Genomic DNA, 19,692 nt, shown 5'->3' with positions numbered 1-19,692 from the left:
GAGATCCTCACTTTTAGGTAACATGCTATGGAAATGCTAGCCCTCTTATCAGGTAAAAGCAGGCCTGTGCAAAGTGGCTAGTATTCGCTTTGGATTCGGCCGATTGAGGGGACAGTGATTCGATTTGGTGATTCAAATCGCTGTCCTGATTTGATTCAGCCAAATCTGATTCAGAGATTTGGCTCCTGCTGAATCTCTAAATTAGCCGGGCCATCCCCCCCAGCTGGGCAATCGCTGCCCTGCCTGCTCCAGCTCCCAGCACTTGTTAAAAAAAAAGCCCTGACTCAATGGGTGCTGCCGGGCAGGTGGTAATCCCTGCTGCCCCCCACTGCATGGGGGGCTCTGCCATGAGCCCCCTGGCCCCCCCATCTGAGCCCCAGCCCTCGCCCACCGTGGTGGCCCTTTAAGAACTCCCCCCCCCGAATCCCCTCCCTGACGCACAGTTCCTGCTTGCGGGAGCAATCCACATGAGACTCTGGAAGCCCCAAGGCTGCTGCAGGAGCTGGTGAGTCTTGGGGTTTTTTTTGTTTTTTTTGGTCTTAAAGGGCCAGAGCTGACCCGGGCAGGGCAGCCCTGGGGAGCCTAGGGGAGTGAGGGGGGGATCAGGGGGCTCATCCAGAGACCTCCATGCAGAGACCTCCATGCAGAGTGGGGCAGTGGGGGGGCAGCAGGGATTGTCCCCCTGCTCAGCAGCACCCAGTGAGTACTAGGGCTTTTAAAAAAAAATGCTGGGAGCTGGGGTGGCGGGGCACCTGTGGGGGGAGCAGGCAGGGGATGCAGGCTGACAGGGGTCCCCCACGGTCCCCTCCCCCATCGCCCAGCCCTCCCTCTCCCACCCCCATTTACCAGAATGGAGTCCGGGTCCAACTCCCTGCTGTAGCCACCAGGGACTGTCCGAAGCATCAAAGCTCTCCGAATCTTTTCGAAAGATTCGGAGAGCTTTGAATCAATTTGGACCTTTTAATTGCTCCCCTGATTCAATTTGTATTCAGAGATTCGGCCACTGAATTGGGCCAAATCTCCTCCAAATTGAATCACTACCTGAAGCTTCGCACAGCCCTAGATGAAAGAGATCTGATTTGGTAATTTTTTAAATACAGCTTCAAGAACATTTTCATCTAAAGATGTGGCCCTTATTCCAAAAGGTCTGAAACAAAGCTCTTTTGTTGAGGGCATACTTCTTAAAGCACTATGCAATTCAAATAGGAATATTCTGAGATGTAAAAAGAAATTACTTACTTTGACACTCCTGAAGCTTGATGTCATATTTGTAATCAAGGACTGTCTGGTCAGTTCTTGCAAGAGGAATATCTTCATAATGTGGTGAAGAAATGCTAGAAAAATCAACGGTTGTAAATGGCTTTATATCGAAGGAATGGGAGTGATCATCCATTGCAGAGAGATCCACTGAGTTAATTCCAAAATTCATTGGCCAAAATGGCATTTCAGTGTCAACCATTGTAATTCCTACCAAAAAAAGAAGAACAGATAGACATTTAAAGAGTTGGCTTTTTCTTTGTGCAATGAGGCTTGAAAGCTATATATGACAAAGTGGTTCTGGGAATAAATGACAAAAATATACATAGGAAGCATGATATACTGAGAATTTAAATTACCATATTAACTTGCACACCTTTCCCCAGAACTGGAATACATTATCCTAAACTGGGAAGCTATTTTTTTTTCTACCCAAAAAAGAAGCAGGAAGATGCTGTAAAGTGGTTTCTGCTTCTTTTCCTTCTTTTCCCTCCAGCAGCCACATGAAGGGAGAGGCAGAGTCCAGCAGGGGCAGATCCAGGAGGTGGAGTGGTGCAATCACATCTCATTTTCATTCCTGCTCAACCCAAATTTAAAGACAAATGTCAGGACAGCAGCATTTCTATTCAGGCCCGGCTGAGGGAGTCAACTGATTTCATGTCTCATCATAATCTAACTGATTCCTGCTAAATGCTCTCACTTCAGAGGTGTTAACACCCCTTTCTCCTTTGTTAATGGTCTTAGGCCTGTGTGAATAGGCAGCTATTTGATTCAGTTTCTGATCCGGCTGCTTCAGATGCCAGGGAACCAATCTGGAGCTCCAGATCGGGTTCCTGCTTCGATTCAGCTGAAGTGGCTCTGAAGCTTCGGAGCTGCTTCGGCGATCCAGCCACAGGGTATAATGGGGAATCAATGAAATATCTTTAACTTTGTTGTTTTTTGTCTGATTTAAATAAAACTTGCAGGGATGGTAGCCTCTGCTGAGAGCATGAAGCCTGCCACATTTCAAGAAGATAAGTGCAGGGGATTGGGGGGAACTACACCCCAAATTCTTGAAAGCAAAACTCAGGTCACATATATGTGTTACGTCACAGGGGGATGAAAACTGCAGGGGTGGTGGCCCCTGCTGAGGCCATGAAACCTGCCAAGTTTCAAGGAGATAGGTGCATGGGCTTGGGGGGAAGTGCACCTCAAGCTGCTGACAGGCAAAACTCATGACAGATGACCCTGTGTGTGTGAAGGTGCAGCAGACTGAAAACTGCAGGGGTAGCGGCCCCTGCTGAAGGCATCAATCCTACCAGCTGTCAAGGAGATGGGTGCAGGGGCTTCTGGGTTCTGAGGCCCTGCACCTTTAGCTGCCGATAGGCAAATCTCGTGACATGGGTGCTTGTGCAACTGACTATCTCTGTCTTGGGGCAACTGATTGTCTGTATTGATTCTTTCCTCTCCTTAGTCTGTGGTTTTGTAGGTGTTAACCCTTGCTAATTAACTCATTATCTAGTAGCTAGGTACTGTGTATTGAGCTGGTCCCTGAGTGAATCATGACTCATTGGTAGCTTAGCAGCCAGGCCTGCATTAGTTTAGTAGCCAGGCTTAGCAGCCAGGCCTGCAGTAGTTCTCCCTCACTCCCCATGCCCCGGAACAGACACAGTTGCACAAGCACCCATGGCACAAGTTTTGCCTGTCAGCAGCTAGAGGTGCAGGGCCCCATAACCCTTTCACCAATCTCCTTGACAGCTGGCATGCTTTGTGGCCTCAGCAGGGGATAGCAGGCCTGCAGCTTTCACCTTGCTGTGCCTTAACACACCCGGTGTCAACCATGTCACAAGTTTTGCTTGTCTGCAGCTTGAGGTGCAGTTTCTCCAAACCCCTGCACTTATATGCACCAACCAGCTGGGATGCTGGGACAGCCTGAGAAATCCAGGACTGCCCCAGTCAATCCAGGACATAAGGTCACTTGGGCTGTGCGAGATTTTGCTGGCTGTTTTGTTTTGATGCTGTTTCAACTTGTTTCAAGCTCGGAACAGCAAAATTGAAATGAAAGGAAAGGCTTCGAAACAGCCTTCAAATGAAACAAGGGCAATAGAAACATTCTGAAAATTTCAAAATGCTTTCAGTTTCAAAGCTGAAGCTAGGCTTGCTTGCAGGGAAACAGATAGCAAGGAGTGGGAGGGGAAAGAGGGGGGAAAGACTGCTCTGATATTGACTGTGTAGCTGGCCAGTGACTGTCATCCTTCCCTGAGGTCTCTTCCAATTCCAGTCCCTTGCTCTGGGGGAGGGGTGTAAAAACAGCATAAAAAGCAGCATTATTTGAACTAAGCTGCTTTCTCCCTTGGGGTCAGTTACTGAGCTGTGTTTTTCAGCAGTTCAGCAGTGTCAGACAACAAAGGCTATAATTCATTTCCTACTTGCTATCTTAGCAAGTGAGATTCATCAATACCTTTTGTTTTCTTTACCCTTTTATTTTATTATTATAGTCACTAATCCCTTTCAATTTATTCTTCCCCCAAAATCCTATTTTTGTTTTTGTTAGTCTATTTTTATTCTTTTCCCCCAGAAAAGAAATCCGTGCTTTCTTTCGCAGTGTGCATTCCATTCACTGTGCAGGGAAGCACAACATATATTCCATATTATAATATAGAATTTATATAGGAACACAAACATACATTGATATATTTTATTTATAACATAAATACATAAATGCATACATATATTACATAAATACATATAGAATTATATACATATATTACATAAATCAGATTACACTACAGAAGAACATACAGATTTTCCAGCACACCAAGGCAAAGACATTATGAAACACACCATGAAGCATGCTGGAAAGGCAGCTGGCAAGCCTTCAGGGAGGGGCGGAAGATGGGGTAGAGGGGGAGCCATAAGTCCTGCCCCCCTCAACTGAGATGCAGCCTCTTTGCTACAACAAGCAGACATGAGGCTTCCACTAGTTCTACAGGCAGCAAGGAGAGGGGGAGCAGTGCCAGTGCCACTGCCTGTGCCGGAGTCTGCATCCCCATGACAACAAGCAGCAGCACCAGTCTCCTCCACCCCCATTTCACTTGCTATGCTGAGCCTTCCAGTGCCACAGAAAGCTGAAGCTTGAGCTGGATCTGAATGCCATAGCAAGGGAAATTCTGGGGAAGGAGGGGGAATCATTTGAGCTTGTGCTCCACACCACTCACGTTTCCACTAGAGCCAGGTCTCTTTTCCCAGAAGGTACTTCAGAGGAGGGTGAGGTAGAGGTTGTGGAGGCAAGTGGCTTGGCTGAGTCCGCTCCTCCTGTTACTGTGCCTCTACCTGCTGAGGAGGGGGAAAAGGCAGCATCCGCACATGCACCCGCATCCCAGAAGTGAGTGGGTAGTGTGGTCTGGGATCATTTTGAGCTGGCAGATGATTCCACATATGCTATCTGCCTGCACTGCCAAGCCAAAACCAGCTGAGGCAAGGGAACGAAACACATGAGCACCACGGGGATACTAATGCATCTCCGCAGGCACCACCCCCTTGCCCTTGTTCCTCCTCAGCTTGGCACCAGTGGGAGCATGCCCAAAATGAAGTCCCCTTCTTTCTCCAAAGCTTCTGTCCCCACAAAGCAGAGGCAGGCCATCCTGGAACAGTGGGGTCATGAACCACTTGGTGTAGGGGTGGCTCATTGGGCAGGGTGAGCTCATCTGCAGGTTCATGGTCACCAATAATGGGACCAATATGGTCAAGGTGGTCCATGATGCAAACTTGGTTGGCATCAAATGTGTGAGACATAAGTTCCACCTCATTCTCAGGGACATCTTGGAGGGGGACGGGGCTGCTGTTGATGGTGCCAGCACCACCACCAAGCTCATTTCCAAATGCAGGAAGGTGGCAGGCTACTTTCACTGAAGCAACAAGTGGGGCAAGATGCTGTGGGACAAACAGGAGCAAAAAATCATGCAGGATGTGGAGACTCGGTGGAACTCCACATACCCGAAGATTGAGAGGCTGGTGGAGCAACAGAAGGCCATCCATGAGATGGCCTTGCTTGGGGAGATTGGGATCAGCAGCCCCCTTAACAGAGCTGATACCATTTCTCAGATCTGAGTGATAACCATGTCCCAGATCTTGGTGGTCCTCAAACCCTTCCTTGAGGCCACTGAGCCTCAGTGCTGGTGATGCCCTCCTTAGCTAGGTGATCCCTGTAGTGAGGGAACTTAAGAACCAAATGGATAAGTTCCAGGGGATCAATGTTCCTGGCTGGGGCAAACTGCTGTTACCAGATGTGTAGGCACTGGTGAGGCAGCTGAAGGAGGGCATTAGGAAATGGCTTGTTCCCTTGTGGTCCTAGCAGCTGTATGTGAGCTGATGGTGAAGGGGAGCATATGCAGTAGCCAAAGCCTGAATCAATGGATGGCAGTGCTGGTGAAGAGAGTCAGGGAGCCAGAATGGTGGAGGCAGGGGGACGTGGAAGAGGGGGATCCACTGTCCCATGCCAACATGCCATCCACCAGCCAGTTTCCTCCTCCACCACAGGCACTGCCAATGTTGGCCCGGGGCATGTCTTCTATGGTGGGTTCCAGAGGCACCAGACCCTACCATCAGGCAAGTAGCATTCAAGCCTTTGTGGCTGCCTATCTAACCGAGGACATGGAACTACTGCTGTGTGACCCATTGGCCTACTGAGGCAAGGAACTTTTAAATGCCATGTCAGGGAAGCTCTGGAGCTCCCCATGACCTGTGTGCTTGTTAACCCTGCATATATACAAATACTGCACAGGGGGGAATTTCTCCATGCGGCACTTGCAGAGCCACATGCTTGCTGTCCTGTATCAGACTGGGAGGGGAGTGGAGCAGCAGAGCAATGCCCCTTTGTGTTCTCAACACTGAAATCCCTGGACTCAGGATGGCTTAGAGGGGCAGCAACGGCTGAACTCCTCCATGATCAGAAATGAGTTGTGCAGAAGTCTCTCCCAAGCTTGAAGTGTGGAGCCACCCCAGAGTGGAGGCTCATGCTTCACAGAGGAGTCTAGCAGAAGCATACAGGCCTTCAGTCTTGCGAGAAAAACTTGCACATGGAAGATCATTCAGGTCTTAACTAAGATCTGTCTCCTACAGGGGCCATGTTTCCTTCTACAGAAACTGAATGAACACTTGTATGCTCCTAGCTTCTACCAAAAGAGTAGCGATTTCTTCAGTAGAAAGGTTCACCTGTATGTGGCCCATGTCTATAGTTACAGCACATGCTTAAAGTTAAATATAAATTTAAGGTGTTCCATAGACATTAGGGCTGGAAGGGACCTTGGAAGATCAACAAGTCAAGCCCCCCACCCAAAGCACAGGAAGGCAGCTGGGGTCATAGGGTCCCAGCAAGATAAGCATCCAATTTGCTCTTGAAGGTGTTCAATGTAGGTGCTTGAACTACCTCCAATGGCAAGCTGTTCCAGACCTCGGGGGCTTGGACAGTAAAGAAATTCTTCCTTATGTCCAGCCTGAAATGGTATTGTAGTAGTTTATGACCGTTCGACCTCGTCATCCCTTGGGGTGCTCTGGTGAACAGATACTGGTGGTCACCCCTAATAAATTTACAGGTGGCCATCAGATCACCCCTGAGCCTGCGCTTTTCCAGACTAAAGAGCCCCATGGCTCTCAGCCTGTTGTCATAAGGTCTGTTTTCCTGACCTTTGATCATCCGCGTGGCTCTTCTCTGGACTCTCTCAAGCTTCTCCACAACCTTTCTGAATTGTGGAGCCCAAAACTGAACGCAGTACTCCAGCTGCGGCCTCACCAAGGCCAAGTACAAGGGGAGAATGACGTCCCGGGATTTGCTTGAGAAGCATCTATGGATGCAAGCCAGTATTTTGGTCACTTTACTAGCCACAGCATCACATTGCAGGCTCATGTTCATCTTGTGGTCAATGATGAACCCCAAGTCTCTTTCTAACCAGTGTAGCACTGCCGAGCCTATAAGGATGCTGCAGGTTTTTCCTTCCAACCTTGCATTTTTCAGTGCTAAACACCATCAGGTTCTCGTCCACTCATTTGCTGAGCCTGTCCAGCTCAGCCTGGATCACCCACCTGTCTTCTGGTGTGGATGCTTTGCCCCAAAGTTTGGTGTCATTGGCAAACTTGGCCAGTCTGCTTTTGACTCCAATGTCCACATCATTAATGAAGATGTTGAGCAATATGGGTCCAAAGACAGAGCCTTGCGGGACCCCACTGGTCAAAGGCACCATCATGATTGACTTCCATCAATTAGTACCCTCTGGGTCTGACCACGGAGCCAATTTCCCAGCCAGCGGATCGTGGTGGACCCAAGGCCACAATTGGCCTGTTTTGCCAAGAGGTGATCATGGGATACCAGATCGAAGGCTTTTTTGAAGTCAAGATATATGACATCAATCTCTTCTCCCTTGTCCAGGTGATAGGTCACCTGGTCATAGAAGGAAATGAGAATGGTCAAGCAAGACCTACCAGCAACAAACCCGTGCTGGCTATCCCTTAAGATGTTGGCATCGGCCAGTCCATTAAGGATGGCCTCTTTAATAAACTTTCCTAAAATCTTCCCCAGAATAGAAGTCAGGCTGATGGGTCTATAGTTAGCCGGATCCACTTTCCTCCCTTTCTTGAAGATAGGCACCACATTGGCCTTCTTCCAGTCTTTGGGCACTACACCAGAGTGCCAGGAGTTTTCAAAGATCCATGCCAGAGGCTGGGCTATGATGCTCGCCAGCTCCTTGAGTACCCTGGGGTGTAGATTGTCAGGGCCAGCTGACTTGATGGTATCCAGTTTCTTGGTTGAATAGTAATTGATCATGTGTTTAATGTTAAGGATACCCTTTTCAGAATTCAGGTATATGAATGTAGAACTGCCATTAAACTCAACCACAGTGATGCAATGAGGTTAGTCTTCAATGGAAGGGTCAAAATAAGAACTGCAAAGTCTCTATAAACTACTGATAATCCGTGCACTTATATTCATGGATTACCAAGGACACTAAGGGCATCCAGGAATGCCTGATTGCCAAAAAGGCAGAGTACAACTGGTGGAAGTGGGGTTCTATCTCCAAAGAGGAGTATACCTCCTCTGCTCGGGCCTGTCGGGGGGCTGTCAGGAAAGCTAAGGCAGACATAGAGCTAGGACTTGCGTCCAAAATCAAAGATAACAAAAAGTCCTTTTTCAAATATATAGGGAGGATGAAGAAAGCATCAGGAAATGTGGAGCCCCTGCAAGATCCTCTGGGCAACCTGGTGGTTGCGCCAGAGGAGAAAGCAGACCTCTTTAACCAATTCTTCACCTCTGTTTTCTTGGGCAGGGACTGGGACTTCCCCACCGTGATGCAAGACGGACTCGAGGGGAACGCCTTCAGACCTCAGGTTGGGGAGGACTTGGTTAGAGAGCTTCTGGAGGGGCTGGACGTGTTCAAATCAGCAGGTCCAGATGCTCTCCACCCCAGGGTGTTGAGAGAGCTAGCAGGGGTTATTGCAGGGCCCTTGGCACAGCTTTATGAGCGCTCATGGTGCTCAGGCCAGGTGCTGGATGATTTGAAGGTAGCCAACGTGGTCCCCATCATTAAAAAAGGGAGGAGGGAGGACCCAGGCAACTATAGGCTCATCAGTCTTACCTCAGTCCTAGGGAAACTCTTTGAGAAGATCATCATGGAGCACATCTGTGATGGGTGATGGGTCAGCCTCAGAGAAGATGCTCAAGGGCAACCAGCATGGTTTCATTAGGGACAGTTCATGTCAGACCAACCTGATTGCCTTTTATGAACAGGTCACAAAAGCCTTGGATGCAGGTGTTGCTGTGAATGTAGTTTTCCTGGACTTCAGCAAGGCCTTTGACACCGTCTCCCACTCCATCCTCATTAAGAAATTGGATGACTGTGGCATTGAAGCCTACACAGTCAGATGGATTGCAGATTGGCTGAAGGGCCACACTCAGAGGGTGGTGGTGGGTGAGTCATATTCAACCTGGGGAGAAGTGGGCAGCAGAGTCCCCCAGGGCCTTGGGCCCATGCTGTTCAATCTCTTTATCAGCGATTTGGATTACAGGGTGAAAAGTAAGCTGTTTAAATTCACTGATGATACCAGTATTTGGGGTGAGGTGAGCACACTAGTAGAGCGGGAAAGACTGCAGCAAGACTTGGATAGGTTACAGGGGTGGGCTAGCAAAAACAGGATGCACTTCAACATTGACAAGTGCAGGGTGCTGCACTTGGGCAGTAGTAACCAGCAGCACACTTATAAGATGGGAAACTCCCTTCTTGAGAGCACAGAGACAGAAAGGGATCTTGGAGTCATTACTGACTCCAAGATGAACATGGGCTGACAATGCGAGGTCATGGTTGTCAGGGCTAACCGGACCTTGTTGTGCATCCACAGGTGCATCTCAAGCAGGGCCAAGGAGGTGATCCTCCCCCTCTACGCAACACTGGTCAGGCCACAGCTGGAGTACTGTGTCCAGTTCTGTGCACCCCACTTCAGGAGGGATGTGGACAACATTGAGAGGGTCCAGAGGAGGGCCACCTGCATGATCCGGGGACTACAGGGCACGTCCTATGAGGAGAGACTGCGGGACCTGAACCTGTTCAGCCTTCACAAGGGAAGGCTGAGGGGGGACCTGGTGACCATCTATAAACTCACTAGGGGGGACCAGAAGGGTTTGGGAGAGACCTTGTTTCCCCTAGCGCCCCCTGGCATAACAAGGAATAACAGCCACAAGTTGTTGGAGAGGAGGTTTAGATTAGGCATCTGTAAGAACTACTTCACAGTTAGGGCGGCTAGGATCTGGAACCAACTTCCGAGGGAAGTGATGCTGGCTTCTACCCTGGGGGTCTTTAAGAGGAGGCTTGATGCCTACCTAGCTGGGATCATTTGAGCCCAGTTTTTTCTCCTGCCCTGGCAGGGGGTCGGACTTGAAGATCTATAAGGTCCCTTCCAACCCGACTTCTATGATTCTATTATTCTATGATTCACATCATTTTAAGGGGTCAACAAGTTATACTTTCTAACTTATATGCTTCAGTTTGCAAACTGCTACGGGGCAATCAAATTATCTCAAAGGCTCATTAGGCTATATTTTATGCTATAACACAGTCCACAGATGTGATGACTGGGGAATTTAGTTATGCATAATTCATGAAATTACTGAATCATTGAATTTATGTTGAATGCACCATTTATTGTCAGAGCTCTGTCAGGTCAAGAACAGGGACACTGGAGGGTTGTTAAAATCCGATGGCTTTCATTCAGGTGAGGGCACCTCAGAACAATGGGATGGTCAAAGCTTGTAAAACCAGTTTTATTCAACTTCTTGGAAGGGGGCTTGGTTTTGAAGAGTGGAAAGTCCCCAAACAAGAGAACAAGGAGGAGGACAGGTACTTCCTGAGTCCTAAAAATGACAAACCTGAAAGACTTAGGAGGAAACTCAGATGAAAAGAGATAAGGGAAGTTTAGCTCACAGGTCCTTTAAATCACAGGACCAGCTAAGAAAAAAGGTAACTGACTGCCTGATTCAGAAAAGACTGCATGTGGTGGTATGTAGAAAGGAGGTGGGGCAGGCCTTCTCCTATCTCTCCAAGGAGAGGTCCAAACAAGGGTACTTTTAGTTTATTAGGATGTCCTTGGCCACGGAAAACTCCCTGTGGCTTCAGAAGGTGTTACATGCATGTAGCAGCAGCAGGGCCACACTTCCATAAACCCTGGAACACCAACATATAGAACAAAAAATGAGAAATGTTTCTGTCAAAAAAAGGGAAATATTACTAACATTTTATTTTCTTTTTAGCTCTAGAAGTATGCTATTACTGAATAAAATGTGGTGTTTAGCATTTCTATGCCTAAACTTCACTGTTACTTGGTATGGACAAGCCTGGTATCTTCCTTCTATCTTCAGATAGAGGCAGGGATGGTACAGTCAGAGGACAGCACATCTAGCTGATAATATCACAGCACTTTCATAACATGTTTTCAGGCCTGAATTTTGACATATTTTTTTCTTTTTTATTAAGTTTTAAGGGAGGCAATGCAAGTTAAAATGAGCAGATTCCATTTTCCCCAATTATAATGATTGTTTAATCTGAGGGACTGGGTTCTGTACAAGCTGGTCTTTCCTGGCTATTTCTCACTTTATTTATTTTGTCTTTATAACAAAAGTGTGTGTGTGTGTGTGTATGGTAGTGGAAGGGGAAATAAAATCTTCAAGACTATGCTGAATTATAGTCTATATTCCTTCTTTGTTCTTTTCATACCAAGAACAAGGAAGGAAATGGTGGTTGCAACCATTGGTTACTACAGGTCACATTCTAATTTCCTTTTATACCACTCTGATTTTTATTGCACGATAACATTTTGGGTCACAAGACATTTACAATTCCCTGAACAAAGACATATGCATGCTTCACCTTCTGTAGGTCAGTATCTCATGATTTTTTTCAAGACTTCTTTGCAACTACAAGATTTAATTAAGTCAAACAAGTATGCTTCTATACACATATTTAAAAAAAATCCATTAAGTGGTCTATTTTACAGCTGCTTCAGCTATTCAGCCATTCAAGTGTCTAGCAATTGTATCATGTATAGGACGTAAGGGCTTCTTGGTTGATTGAAGTCAGTGGGCATGTCTACATGTGCGCCTTAATGTGCAGTAGCTTATTTTACTGTGCAATAAAGCATCACATAAAAAAATTTCTGCTTATGCTAATGAACAGTAAAATAGGCTACTGTGCATTAAGCATCACTTTAAAAACTGTGTGATTCATTACTGCACATGAAGGCAGCCTAATGCACATTTCTTTAGTACCTCACGTTGGAGGTACTAAATTTAATGCACATTAGAAAAAGTGCTTTAATGCATGTGTAGGTGCACCCAGTGGTACTACTCATAAGAAGAATGTTAGTAATAAGCTATAAGTTTTTTATTTTTTTCCCATTTAACTTGATTAATTTGGCCTATGCCTTTAGCCAATACCGGTGGTGCTCAACCTTTCAGCCACATGGGCCAGATAAGTGGCATGGAACCAGTCCGTGATCTGGATCCTGTGCTTGTGGTCAGTTTATAGGCCTGATCGAGCAATGGGTCAGTGAATGGCTGCAATCTGACACTGTCCTGGCCCCATACATCAGATCTGGCTGCGCATGCTGGCCCAATGTCATGTGCTGGATCTGGCTATGGAGTGACCTGCGTGCCAGCCTCACCACATGCTAGCATGAGTTAATGTATATCTGACCCATGGGGATTCCCAGGGGTCTAGAAATTTGTCAGTAGGGGAGCTACAATTAACGTTACTACCACTCCCCCACCAGATTTCTGGACTCCTGTGGAGAACCATGGGCCAGTTGATCTGGCCTTCCTGACTGGATTTGGTTGAGCACCAGTGGCTTATATGAACAAACCATAGACTCAGCCAATTTGCTTGCACATTGCCTGCAGAAATACAATGGATTTTTTTTTGTCAGATTAAGGACATGAGGATTCAGGCAGTAACTCACTGTACTTAGCCACAGCAAAGAAACACTGCATCCTGGAAAGGTAAAATATTCCTGAGACCTTCCTTATATTCAGGGAACAGAAAATATATCACAAACCTTTAAGCAGTGTAGTATATATGCCAACATTGTGACCAGCTAGCTCCACAAGCCAGCACAGCTAATTGTGTATGAAGGGAATGGTGACTTTTGCCTCCTCTTGCTCTTCCCATTGTGAGTCTAGCTATCTGTGTCTAGCTGTCTGTCCCTTATTCAGATTGGGCAAGGAGTTGTAAGCAGCTAATTTACTCCCCCCCCCCCCCGCCCATTACAAGGCTGTATAATTGCTAGCACACAACTTGGCTCCCTGGCATTAAGCGCACAAGCCTACTTGTGACTTTCTGGTTGGGAAAAAATGCAATATGACTTATGCCAGAGAGTTCAAGGTGGCTAGTATTCTGCACACAGGAATATCTCAGGCTTCAAATATAGCACAGCTTTGTGTCACTGTTTTTCATATCAAGCTTCATCTATAGGGCATTTATGAAAATAAGAAGAGGTAGGAAACAGTGATCCTGCAGCTAGTATAATTTATAGATGTTTCAGAATTATTCAACCTTTTGAATTTGCTCAGTATTTTATCTCAAAATCAGAGCAGCTGTGAATTACTCATTATAGTTTAGGAGTTAAAATCTTCACATATGTAAGCTGACAACTGTTCAGCCATTTGTTTTAGTCTCAGATTTACTTAAAGATACTTTATTCAGTCAAATAAATGTTGAAAATAAATGGATTCTACCACAGACTTTTATCCAGTTTCTGTTCTATTTCTTAATATTAAACTAAATAAAAATTTAAACAAGTACTAATTTTATTCTCATTCTTATGCGAGTGAACTAAAATGGTTATTAGTACTCCAATATTTATGTTTAACAGTTCAGTTATGAGACATGTCACTGTATTTGATTACCCTTATGTTTTGTTTTTTTGTCTTGCTTTTCTTGACCATAAGAAATGATATACACAAACCAACAAGGATTTTTATTGTAGCCTTTTTCAAAGCTCTGAGGCATTTTCCATCAACTAACAATGGCTCAGGGGTAGCCATGTCAGTATGCCCTTTCATAATTCTGGGCAATGTCATAAAACTCAAAGACTCTCATGTGACTCTCCAGGCAACGGGGAATATTCAATATAAACTGGGGGAGAATTTCCACTTCACCATGCAAATTTTGACTTATGAATTTTAGTTCTCAGCCAGCCTAAAGTGGCAGCAGAGACATCTTTCACATAAAGATATATGGAAATGCTTCCACATTCAGTCATAATAAGGACAAGAAATGAACGGGAGAGCATATGAAGGTTACTAGTTTATATACAAGGAAGTAAAGAAGAGACACATGAACTTGTGCAATATTTGCCTGGAAAAGTTATCAACCTGTATAATTTTAGGAACAGCCCTGATGACAATATATTGTTGATTTGCTGCTGATTGTGGAAACCCGTCATGCCTCTAGGAAATTCCATTCAACATGATTTGCAAATAAAACCAGTTCCAAATTTGTATGAGGGTAATTCACTGCAATTTTTTCCTTATTAAGGCAACAGTAAACAAAAGATATAAAATAAGAGATTACCATGGTATGAAAAACAGCTTGGGTCACAAGTTATCCCTTACCATAAACAGAACTTACTCTCAGTTACCCTGAAAGGCCTGTTGTACAACATTCTAGACATTTTCTTTTCATATAGACAAAACTATCAAAATGTGACCAGCCATTTAAATGAAGCAGCCAGAATGCCCTACTCTAATCCAGGCTGCACAATAGCAGAAGAGGAAAAATACCAAAAAAATCTGGACTTAAAAAAAATTTGCAATAAACTGGTCACAAGTACACATATGCACAGAGATAAATATATTATTTTGCAATTGCTTTAATTTTTGTACTGAAAGATACTACATGTACAGTTTGAATTTTGTGGTGTGTGACTGACTGATTACATATTTTACAAATTACACTGACATGCTACATACAAGTCCTGCTCCCACAGAACTAATGAGGGTTTTGCCAATGACTTCAGTGCGAGAAGGATCAGGCCACAGTGAAATAATTTGACATAAATAGGGTGTTGCATTTGAAACTGTCCATCTTTAGAGGAGACCACAGTCACCCCTAAACTTAAAAGACTTAAAGCTATCGACTTGACATTCCTGCATAGTTGTTGACAGGAACAGTGCAAGTTTTCCACTTAACCCTACCAATATCACTCACCCTAATTACATGCACCATTTCCTCTGAAGTAAAAAGTTCCATTTATATTGCAAGGGGACAGAGGGTCTGAAAATTATTATAGGAAAAGACAGGATTGTCTCATGGTTAAATCCACTGAATTCTACCTACAAGGACTAAGTCCTATCCCTGCCTTTGCCACAGATTTCCTGTTTGCCTTGGGGAAATCACTTGCAAAATGTTTTACTTCATTGGCTGCTAATGATGTATTGTTTTCTGAGTAACCAGTCTGAGATAGGTGGGGCCTGATTTTCACACATGCTGTGTTCTCATAACTGTAACTGAAATCAAAGGGAGCTGTAGATGCTCAGTCATTCTGGTGAGACAGTTTAGTCAAGAAAAATGAACTCTTTTGGAAAACGGGTAGTCATAGTTCTGCTACTGATTCATTGTACAATCTTGAGATATGACTTGGCATTTCAGCCATGATTTCCCAACTACAAAATGGAAAGACTGCTGTTAACTACCTGTATCACAAGTGCCTATCTGTAAAATGAAGATAATACTGTTAATACTGCTGTTCTTCTATTTCCTGTCTTGTCTATTTAGATTACAAGTTATTTGAGCAGAAACTGTCTGATGCCATGTTTGTACAGCACTTAGTACAACAGGGCCCTTATCTTGGTTGGAGATCCTAGGAGGTACCTAATTAAATAATCAGATATAAAATTATCTATTGCAATCTTTTGTCAGCATAACAAGATCTACTTTAAAAAGTAATGCTTTTGTACTACATATTAAAGGTCCTTTGATTTGGAAAGCAACAGAATTTATATATTTTTTCTATATCTTGAACAATAAATGCAATGCAGACAAGTGTTTTTAAACAACTGATGCTTGAATTCCTGATGCCTTTTTATTTTAATAATTTTCTGTTCTGTTGGGGATACAAAAATCCAGAAAGTGGCACTAGCACTGTTTTGTGCTCTGTAGCTACAAAGTCAGTAGAGGGAGCACAACATAACCAATACATCTTTTCACAAGGACTCTAGCACCATCAACGATGCTGTTACACAAACAAGACATTACATGAAAAAGAGCCATCTTGGCCTGTAGTCCATAAAAATCAAGGTCTGACAAAATAGCTGAGGAAAAAAAATGCAAAAGTCTGGTGAAGTTCAAGCTGCAGTAGAAGATCAAATTAAAAGCAAAGGTAATAAAGAAGTGCTTTAAAATACTCATTATCAGTCTTTTAGGGTGCCTCCTGGATACATAAACATTACAGAGAAAGAGACAAAAATTATCTATTTTTGGATTCACACACTTGTTAATAGTTTTAGTACAGTAGATAGGAGAGACTGGCAGTGTAATTCACATAGATAAAGGATACACTGAATGATATTTACAGGAGTTCAAAATGGTAATTTAGATCAACCTTTGGGGAACAAATTACAAGTTACGAACTGTCATGATCATTGGGAAAAGCAGGTTTACTTTAGTTAAGCAATGAAACCAGGTTTGCCAACTTCTCTGCACAATAAACTCAAATGCCCTTCCCTGAGAATTCAGTGTTACCTTCTGACATTCCTCCTTCACAGCTACATACTGCAGTAATGTAATATGTAGTAATATGTAATATGTAGTAAACTCAGTTCTGCGTATATCTTGTATATTCTATTACTGCCAGCAATAGATTTGCCACTGCTTATCAAATATGAGTTCATAAAAACAGAACAGTGTTAAGAAAAAAAACCTGAGCTTACTGAAGAACAAACATTTAGGAAGGTTTTCAAAAGCATATAATTTAGAATTAAACAAACTAGAGGTGATGAGCTGGTGAAAGAGAAAAGAACTGCTTTTATTATTATTGTGATGTACTAGTACAACCAAAGCTAAAACACCCACAGTGCCCACTAGCAAATACTGGATTAAACTCAGCCCCCAGGTAACTAATGACTCTTACACAAGAGAGTACACATGGGAGTAACCTGTTACAGCAGGATTGATCTGGCCCATTCCTTTTAACTCCAAAATCTAAACAAAGACCACAGTCTTCCATCTTTTAGGGATTGACCCTAGCCTCACTTCTGTCTTATTTAAATGCAGGCTAGGACTTGACCAATCTCTTACGACAAACACTTTGACATCAAAGATTCAATGCAAGCACCTGACTTATTTTTGCAAAGGGAAATAAGCATTCTGTATAAAATAGAAGACATACCTTAATGCCTCTAGACCAGATGCCCTTGTCACACTTCTATGTAGGGAAGGGATCTATTATAGCAGACAGAGGTATATTCAATAGAGCTTGATACAAGAATTGGTCAATCACTATTATGTTCACTGTCCCTGTATGATTAAGATAGAAGAGACCTTCCTTAGCCAGGTACATTCATAGCAGCAATGGGTAAAATTCTGGCCTTTGAAGGGGCAGCAGAAATTAGGATAATTTTCCCTGGAAGAAGCTGCACAAAGGAGCTCATCGGAGCACTGAAGAATTTTCACCCACTAATTCAAAAAACTGCAAACAATTTCTCTAGAAATGTAAGTTGAGGATCATGGGCAGATCAAACCACTCACCAGTTGCAGGCATTCATGTTGTTACCAAAAGCATGTATTAATCACCAATATCAGAAAAAAACAAACTGTTCCTGCTCAATGCAAGAAAAACGGGCGCCCATAAGTGTGTTGCAGCGGCCTGTCCTGAGCCAACAACAGGATTGTTCTAGTACCCAACACGCAGTTGTCAACATCCTGCAATTTGCCTTAAGAAAGGCCCAATTTGAGCCAAAATTTACATCTTTCATGCATAGAGCAAATTCTCTAAGATATATAGGGTATGTTTACACAGCAGAATGCACTGTCAGGTACAGATACTTAAAGTACCTCTAAATAAGTCATATCAGCTACTGGGAGCAGGAAAGATTCATTAGCTAATTAGACCTTGAAACTTAGCTTGGGTGTTTCTGCACAGCACCCTACTGAGCTGTGAATGCATTGCATTAATATGAAAGTAGATCAGTGAGATTCAGCTTGGCTTTCCCCATCAACACGTTCTGTAGCTGCAGCCATTTAAAAAGGGTGTGAAATTCCTTCACACTTTTAAAAGACATGATAGAACTAAAATCTAGTCTGACCTTACAACCTATAAACCATATCAGTGTCAGTAGGAAATTGCTTTTGAAAGGTAATTTTTGTCCACACAACTGAATGATTCTTGCAAGCCCTCTAAGAATAATTTTGTTGAAGCTGTTGTCATTTTTATTGGAGTCTGGCTAGTGCAGGGGCATAATGAACTGACAGAAGACAAAAAATGACAAATAGGCCGGAGTCTCTCACTTATACTAACGGGATTTTATACCCCTCTGGCAATATGAAGAATCCTCAATGCAAATTAGAAACAGGCCCAAATATGCCTATTTAGGTGTGCTAGAAATTCTACAATCCTACTTTAAGGATTTCATTTAAGCGACTTATTGCATTCTTAAAATGTGTTCATATTGTGAAGATCTCAAAGTCTAGTTCATTATACAGGATATAAATGATTATTACTTACTTGGCCATGAACAAGGGTTGACAGAAGTTGAAAAGATTGGAAAATGGAAGATGGTGGTAAAAGCTATATGGCTATGTATAGATAGTCAAAAAGCCTGAGGCTGAATTGATTCAGTCTTTGCACGTTAGTTTAAACTGTATTGATTGAACCAATAAGCAAGTGAAGAGACATACACTTCTGATTCTGGAAATGTAGCCACATGCCTACAGTGGCCCAGGCCACCAGCCTGGGGGGCACTAGAGCATACCTTCCTGCTTGGATGGAGTAGACAGCTTGGCCCAAGGCTAGCCCACCCATCTGTGAGGGGAGGTACAAAGCATCCCAGGATGTGGGGGGGACTTTGAGTTATTTGAATCTGGGACAGAAGTTCAATAAACAGATTTAACTTAAATTAGTTAAGCCTGATCCATTCAGATTTATCTTAAACTGGTTTCAGCCACTTAGAAAGCAGTTTATGTGCACTGAACTTCTGCTGTGTTACAGATTTGAACTAGTTTCTGATCACTTATACTCAATTATACTTATGTGTAATTTTGGTCTCTAGCCTATGTGTTTATATACTTTGAACAGTTTTATGTACTTAAAGGGATTAGACTATATTTTTAAGAATTAGGTTTATAGTAAGCAGAAAAAAATAGCTCTTTTAACAAAAGAATTTACGAAGGACCTGAAATGAAAATGATGCAATATCGTTCTCTGAATGCTAGAAGGTACTAGAAATGAAAGTATCCTGTTTTTACAAATTTTCAGAACACTGAGAGGTACTATAATGTTTGGTTTTACTACATTACCAACAATGACCCAAATACAACCTGTGGGGAGCTGTCTGCAATCCCAACATTAAATGTCCTTGGAGTTGCCTGGGCCAAAAAACTACACAGGGTGTTTAACTACTTTTTGTAATCTGTAATCTGCACTGTATTAACAGCAGGGCTGTGCAAAGCTTTGGTAGCTGATTTGATCTGGAGAAGATTTGGCCCAATTTGGGGACCAAATCTCCAAATCCGAATTGAACTGGGAGACCAATTAAAAGCTCTGAATCGATTAAAAAACATCTGAATTGATTTTGAAGAGCTCTGGAAAAGATTAGGCCGCTGTGGATATTCAGCCATAGACTAAACAGGCAGCTGACAGCTGCCTCCAGCTGGTAAGTCTGCTGGGGTTGGGAGCAGAGGGAAGAAAGGGGTACGGGGAGGG

General features: G+C 43.8%; 1 protein-coding gene across 1 annotated transcript in view; it reads right to left on the bottom strand.

Annotated features, from left to right (window-relative positions):
- The window catches only part of PPARG (peroxisome proliferator activated receptor gamma), a 122,890-nt gene that overhangs the window by 62,000 nt on the left and 41,198 nt on the right, over positions 1 to 19,692 (bottom strand). The window contains exon 3 of the mRNA XM_090022226.1: positions 1,240 to 1,467. Coding sequence (XP_089878352.1) covers positions 1,240 to 1,459 — 220 coding nt within the window. The 5' untranslated portion in view covers positions 1,460 to 1,467. The remainder of the gene's footprint in view (positions 1 to 1,239; positions 1,468 to 19,692) is intronic.

Source organism: Crocodylus siamensis, chromosome 11 (genome assembly GCF_052110815.1).
Source record: "Crocodylus siamensis isolate JL-2025a chromosome 11, ASM5211081v1, whole genome shotgun sequence".
Taxonomy (NCBI): Eukaryota; Metazoa; Chordata; order Crocodylia; family Crocodylidae; genus Crocodylus; species Crocodylus siamensis.
Note: the sequence above shows the minus strand (reverse complement) of the source record. Positions and strands in the feature narration are given on the sequence as shown.